Source organism: Seriola dumerili, unplaced genomic scaffold, assembly GCF_002260705.1.
Source record: "Seriola dumerili isolate Sdu_G_001 unplaced genomic scaffold, Sdu_1.0 BDQW01000092.1, whole genome shotgun sequence".
Taxonomy (NCBI): domain Eukaryota; kingdom Metazoa; phylum Chordata; class Actinopteri; order Carangiformes; family Carangidae; genus Seriola; species Seriola dumerili.
In genome coordinates this window covers 567,534-575,019 of record NW_019174347.1, presented here as the reverse complement: position 1 = coordinate 575,019, position 7,486 = coordinate 567,534, and the positions used below count along the sequence as shown (strand labels likewise).

Here is a 7,486-nt window from a genome sequence, read left to right as displayed (position 1 = left end):
AACATAAAAAGCAAAAATGCTTTATATGAAAATACAACCCAGTAACTGAGCTAACTGGCCAAACAGGATTACGTTAGAATAAACAGTCGGATCTTGACTCTATTTTTAACCCAGTTTTAACCCTGTGGTTCCACCAAATGTATTTCCTCCACCCGCTGATTTGAACGATAACCTTTCACTCCTAAAAAAGAAAGAAGACACAATCTCAGGCTTTTATTCCACTCTCCATCGTGAAATGGGGCCACAGCCTTCACAAAGTGCTGGTGTGATAATAAACCAGTCAAGTGATCTGCGTATCAGCTTTCACTCACATGAGCAACAATTAGTGTCTCTGCACGACGCCTCTTTTCAAATCAGTAAGACAAGCCTGGGTTGAATGTTCCCCACAAAGGTAATTATATCTCCCCTTGTTTTGTGCAGCGGACGCACAAAGACTCCAGTTAGTCTGGGCACTCGGATCATTAGATGTGTAACTGACAGGGATTGAGAGGCAGGCAGACGGAGGATGACATAGACAGACAGCAAATTACACACAGACAATATCAGCTTTCATTCTTGAATTAAACGTGCGCCTGAGAAAGGCAAGTCGCGACGTGGAGAACCTCCAACACGGAGGAACTCGACGGGAGGTAAAATATGAGTCGGTGTCTGAAAATCGTCAGCTGTGCACACATGTGTGATTAATGCTGCTGAAGACGCTGGTGAAAAAATGAGCAGCTGTGGACCGAATCAGGGTCTGACGCACCGGACAAGACGGCAGACGTCACAGAGTTCAGATGTAAATTCAGTTGAACTGTTCAGTGACTGACAGCTCATCAAGGCTTTTCCTGCATCTGTTGAACAAAGGAGCAATGAATGCATCATCTTTCAACATTCTCACATAATTTGACCATGTGTGTTGAATGTGGGAAGCTCCTCGGATCATTTTTGCTCCAAACTATTTTCAATGTACACAATTAAAGTTGTTTGTTTTTGATGTCTGAGATCCAGTTTGGATTTCACTCATGAGCTTAAAATGACAGAGAATTGAACATATACATCATATTGGTTCCAATGAGCATCCAGTGCAGCTTTGCTCCATATTTTCAGATGAAATGTGAAGCTAAACTGCAAAGATCGCTTCTTTTTAGCCTCAAATTACTGCAGAGACTGAAATATCTCTGCAACTATTCGCCGGTTTGAGAATGCTACTGTCTTTGGTGGCCCCTCCCTGACTTTTCCTGTAGTGCCACCATGAAACCATTTTGTTGAGCTGCTCAGTTTTCATCTATAGTGCCACCATTATAAAATGTTAATTTGTTGAATACTTTCATTCAAATAACATTTCCATCAGCCTCAAACCTACAAGAGAAACTAAAGAAACAAACCTAACCTCCACCTGCTTTTCTTTGACTCATAACTCAAGAGCAGCAACAGTCACTCAAAGCTACGGCTGTTTATTACCTCACTGCCTCATAACAGCAGATTTACTGCAAATAATCAGAGTTGGAGGTATCATAGCGTCATACTAGATTTAGTCTCCACAGCTGCATCAAAAGTCTGATTTAGGACCGTTTTGGAAGCTGGTCTTCAACTGCCAAGTTAAAGCTTAATTTAGATCCTGATTTTTGTTGTTATTCTTGAACAAAGACGTTTTCTCAGGCTGAAAGAATCCTAACGTCAAGCCGAGGTAGAAATAAGGTAGAAATAATATGTGATTTCATGATTACAAAATGTTTCTGTCTCATTTAGAATGAAACTGCTGCGTTTAGATAATCTGAATATAGACCAGAAACTGACGTTGACCTCGGATCTAATCAGGACTTCTTGACTTTGGAAAGTAGCCTTCTTTCTACCAACAATTTAAGACTATTATTGTCACGTATTTCCTCTGCCCTGCCTTCTTTAGAGTCTGGAAGGATGTATTCCTCCAAGCTGCCACACGTATTCTATACAACTGATTCTGATTTCACAAGAAAACAAGTTTACGCTGAATTCATCTCCAGTGGAAGATGATGAGGGATCGTATAAAGGAATTGTCGTGTTACATATCCTGATCTTTTCTGACAAATGTCATCAGTGTTCATTTGATTCAGTTTTGATTTCTAGTTTTAAGTTGCTATTTTAAAACATATCTTATTATCTTTTATCATCATATCTCATTATATGTTGTTTTACAGATATATTAATATTGTTAATAAACTAAAACCAACTAAACTAAAACCGAACCAGAGGCCACTAACTCAGGCCCTTAATCCCATCATCATCATCATCATCATCATCATCATCATCATCATCATCATCATCATCATCATCATCATCATCATGGATAGGAGCTTCCTCATCTTCAGCATCCAGGATCAAATTTAACTCTCTAAAATAAAAGCAGTGGGCGGGTTGATTTTATGAGCGTGCACCAATCAGAGCGTCCCCTCAGAGACGCACCTGAGGAGCTGCCAGAGCGAGAGGCGGACCGGCTGTTGTGCTATAAAACCAGCGGGGCAGCGGAGACCTCCGTGCAGTTCACCCAGCATTACCTTACTTCAAGCCGGGCCAACATCTCATCTCCAACCGCTACACTCCCCCCTTCTCCCCCCTGCAAGCAACCATGCACCTGAGCGCGCACGAGTCGTGCCATTCCTTGGTCGTACTTTGCATCCTGCTGAGGAGTTGCCAAGCCCTGAAGAACGACGCCACGGAGCTGCTGTTCTCGCACGCGAGCGCGCCGGTGCCGGAGGTTCAGAGCAACGTGTCCCTGAACCGCGCACGCACCGGCGGGAGAGGAGCGGGCGGCGCGGCGCAGCACAGAGACGGTGAGTGAGGATGCTCTGCTGGTTTGTCATTTATCTGTCTGACTGTGATCAGGCCTGTGAAATGATCTTCTGATTTTTTCTACAGGGACTCGAACTTGTGGTGTGGTCCACCTTGGTGCCTTTAGGTTCTTTTTAGGAAACTGTTTCTGCTGCTAAATCTTTGACTTAATTATTTCCTTGTAGTTTCTGTTGTTGTTTTAAATCTTGGGGAATTTGGGAACGACTTTAAACAGTCATAATATTTGAAAATCATCTTTCTGTGATTTTGCAATGGATTCGTGCCCTACTTTTTTCAGTTGATGTAGCCAAAGGAGCATGAACAACAGATGAGAAAACAGAAAAATGCTGTTTCTCAAGCTGTCCCATGTGCACTTTTCAACATCTTTTTCTTCTTATTCACTTGATCTCTTCATTCCTGCTCATTAAAGGCTGCATGCAACACAAATCTCTTGATAAAGTTCAGGTTTAAGCATCAAAGTTTCCTCCTTTTGAGAGCCAGATGATGGATCTTTTTAATCAGGCACTTAATCATCATCATTTCAATCAGTTCACACATGATCTCTGCATTACTGAAAGGCATTATAAACTACATTTACCATAACAATACTTCATAGAAGTCACACAGTTTATACTTGTAAAAAGTAGCCTAAACCACAAAAATCCTGCCGTTGTGGAATAGTGTAAGAATCCCATAAGGTGCACTAAGGTCACTGTAAACTTGCCACAGTCTTGTACAGACATTATGGAGCTGGAATATGATAAAAAAAAAAAAAAAAACATGGCACATTTCAGAGTATAATCCCCTCAGTGTGATCGTACAGTGTCTCTGCTCCTGTAATCATGACTCCCAGCAGAGGCTGCTTCCCCGGCTGGCCGGTGTCCAGGCCGGGATGAGAGGCTCCGACAGGCTCTGGCAAACTGACCTGATGTCAGTGCAGCTGAATGGAGGTGTTCTCCCATGCACAGGAAACCTATGATTGTGGCTCTGAGCTCCCCCAGCAGCCACGAAGGAATGAAGGAAGGGGAGGGAGTGGGGGAGTAAGAGAGAGGGAGAGAAAGATGGAGCCTCAGCCCTGTTCATTCATCAAACATTGTCACAGAGGGGGGAGGCATTGTCACTGAGGTGTATGCAGCTGTATGAATGGACCTGAGCTTGGGTTACAGTGGTGGGGGGTGGGGTGGGGGGGGTGTTTGTAGCCTGCAGCAGAATAATAATGGTAGTTTTAGATCTTGCACAGAAATAATCCTCCTGTTAAATCCCTGACGTAAAGAAAGTTTTTCTTTTTCACAACATAATTCTTCAACTTTTTTGAAGTAGAAAGGTCAACATGTTATTGTGCTCCTTCCCTGTGACTCGCCACAGGCTGCAGGGTAAAGGGCTGGACAGTAATCCACTATTATCATGTATTATCTTTCAATATAATGATGAAATAATGACACAGAGTTACTGTTATATGCAATTGTATTGTCTCATTTGGTGCTGAAGAGGAAATTCTGAATGAAATCTCTGAGGAAATGTTACAGCTGCAACAATCAGTCGATTAATTGGCAGAAAAAAATTGATTGGAAACTATTTTAGTTGTTTTTGAAGCAAAAATACCAAACGTTAGCTTGTTTAAGCTTCTCAATCTGCAGCTTTTCTTTGTCATGCATGATAGTAAACTGAATTATTGGGTTTTGAACTTGGTCAGAGAAAAAAAGGCACTTTATAGTGACAGAGAGAAAAAGGTTTAATCAAGAAATCTGCAGATTAATTGATAATGATAATAATCGTTAGTTACAGGGATCTCTAATTAATTCTCATTGTGTTTTTCCACAGAACGAGGCCAAATTGGATGCAGAGAGCTGAGGTCCACTAAGTACATCTCTGATGGCCATTGCACCAGCATCAACCCCATCAAGGAGCTGGTGTGTGCCGGTGAGTGTCTCCCAGCTCAGATGCTTCAAAACTGGATCGGCGGCGCCTATGGCAGGAAGTTCTGGGGTCGCCGGAGCAGCAATCAGGACTGGAGGTGCGTTAACGACAAGACCCGCACTCAGCGCATCCAGCTGCAGTGCCAGGACGGCAGCACAAGAACGTACAAGATCACCGTGGTCACCTCCTGCAAGTGCAAGAGGTACTCGAGGCAGCACAACGAGTCGGGCAACAAGTTCGAGGAGCCGGCCGTGTCGCCGCCGCAGCTGCTGCACAAACACAAGGCCAAGAGCAAGAGGAGGCTGGGGAAGAGCCGGCTGAGTGAGAACTGGCACGAGACTGAACCCTGAGAGCCACCAGACTTACAGACTCACTCTGAATCCACATCAGCCTGCAGGAGTTTGGTCTCAGTGATATTGAGACACAACATCCAGAGCTTGAGGTTGTGGATTATCTCTCAATGTGACTGGGACTTGATTTATGTGAAGCTGGTTCCTCACTATGATGGAGAACTCCAAAGGGCATGCTGAGGACTTCTCTCGACATTTTAATCAACGAGGTTAAAGATAATGTGAACAGACCCGGGGTGTACAGCCTGCAGAGCTTTCTGGAGCCCCGAGACAACACACATTGTCCCATTGTAGCCATGTGCATGTGTTCATAACTATATTCATTTTATACATAGATGGAGATTTGCCTGTTTTGGCACCAACACCAGTAAACAACACAAAACATCTCAAAAAAACAATCTTGTGTAAATACTTGTACATATATCAAATTCTTACTTGCCTTTTGAAGTATGGCCATTTGTATAAAATTTTACCATGTAAGATTTATGATGTAGCTATGATGTAATATATTTTCTGTGGCAACATATAACATGATACGTTCTGGTTGAGTGGTGTCAGTTTGTGGGTGAAGTCTGGAAAAGCTTCTTCATCATTCATTCTTGTAATAACTTTATATGAAATAAACATCTTTTTATCACACATTGTTGTCAGTGGAGACTTTACCAGGTATGACTGTTTGATCTGCAGGAGGATTCACATTAAAGCTGAAATCAGGCCAACGTTGTTATTTAAGACTTAATCACAAATGCAACTAGAATGTTTACAAAGGAAGTTATTGAGAAAATTAAATGTCCCTTTACAGTTAAGTTATTTGTGTATATATATATATATATATATACACAGTTCAGACTGGCCACTACAACAGTAAATACAGCAGCAGACATATTGAATTTACTTTGAGGTTCGAGTTACAGGAACTGTTCAACCATCATAGCTCTCCCATAGACTGCCATACAAATTCAGAAGCTGATAGCAAACAGTAGGTCTCAGGTCTCAGCAGGTGCTACTAACGCAGTATCCGGGCAGAAATTGACAAAGCGTGTGCGTGTGGTTGTGTACAGTGGTGTAGTCTACTTTATTCTACTGGAGCTAACTGCAAACTGTAACTGCCATCCCTGAAAATCTTCCTCAAAAAAGGTCACACAAATCCCACAATTTCCAACCTTCATTGACAATTTGTTATATCAAAAATATAGACTTTTTTTTTTGTCTTGTATCACCCAGTTTTAGTCTAATTCTGATATCTTTCACGGTTTTTGAGGATGTGATGGGACTACCCTCCACCTCTCCCTTTGACTGCAATACAAATTCAGGAGCTGATTTCCAGAGAAAAGCAGAAGTGACCCTTTTTTTGTAACTCGCTGGTGTCACTCATGGCTGTTTATTTTAAACTATTGCGTATTCCTGGCTCTGTATTACAAAATATACATTGGGTTTTGAAAATACAGTAATATTTGCAAGGAAATAAGGAGTAGTTGATATTTGATGCAGTAGGTGCAGAGGAGTTAGTGAGTGGACTTAAATTTTCTGCCATTTATGCTCACACTGATCATTTAAGTGTGCTGTACTTAGTTGAAGCACCTGGTAGTGAAAATCATGCAAAGCTATACAAAATATATATTTTTAAAAAAAAATATGCATAATGATTATGGCTGTGCAAGTGTTGCAGGTTTTATTTTTGTTCAAATGTTTTGCCCATTTTTTGTTATTTTCTCATTTTCAGCCATATGGTAATATTTCTTGTAGTACAGTAACCCTTCCTTTTTATTTGTTTAGGTGCACTCTCTTCCACTTTTTCAGTTAGTACTACTCTATCAGAAGCATAAGCTTCCTAACTCATTTCTACCATCAAAGAGAGTGAAATTAGAGGTGTTGAGATATGTTAGAAAAAATGTAAAAGCTATGCAAGGAATTAATATTGGTTTGATCTCAATCACAAGCTGTGGCTAAACACTTGCTAAATGACCATCGCTCACTAATTTAGGGAAGGTGATGTGTTGGACAGTGTATAAGATTGTTATTTAGGGCTATTCAAAGATCTTGAGCAGGTTTTGTACTTGTAATAATACATCTTTATACTATTACAAACATGACAAAATATCATCAGAAGTGAAAATGTTATGTTAGCTTATTGCCTGTTCACCTGTTTATTAATCTGTGTCGCTTCTGTAAGGACGTGTACATGTGTGTATACATGTCTTGCTAGGGTTGTGGGGACACATTTGTGTTTGAAACCATCAGTGTGAGGTTATTTTGGCCAGTCGTGACAGCTCCAAAAGGCTTTTTGAAGGACACCTGCAGTGACTGAGGCCAGTGTCAAGATGAGTCTCTACGACGTGAATGAAACTGAAAGTAACGTCCTTTGTAAAGGTTGAAACGTGAAGAGTGAAGTACACGCACCAAGCAGCAGGCGCATTCAACATTATGTT

General features: G+C 41.4%; 1 protein-coding gene across 1 annotated transcript; it reads left to right on the top strand.

The window, feature by feature from the left end:
- The first annotated feature begins 2,511 nt into the window (after window positions 1-2,511).
- Window positions 2,512-5,677, top strand: sostdc1 (sclerostin domain containing 1). Its single transcript, XM_022746172.1, has 2 exons — window positions 2,512-2,792; window positions 4,612-5,677. Exons 1-2 carry the CDS (start codon window positions 2,588-2,590, stop codon window positions 5,055-5,057), a joined length of 651 nt encoding a protein of 216 aa, XP_022601893.1. The 5' UTR covers window positions 2,512-2,587; the 3' UTR covers window positions 5,058-5,677.
- Window positions 5,678-7,486: the final 1,809 nt, after the last annotated feature.

What these genes read in the sequence shown, in the direction of transcription:
- sostdc1 (XM_022746172.1), top strand. Translation starts at nt 2,588, where the DNA reads ATGCACCTGAGCGCGCACGAGTCGTGCCATTCCTTGGTCGTACTTTGC. An exon ending in CGCGGCGCAGCACAGAGACG is followed by an intron (nt 2,793 to 4,611) that starts GTGAGTGAGGAT and finishes GTTTTTCCACAG; the next exon opens with AACGAGGCCAAATTGGATGC.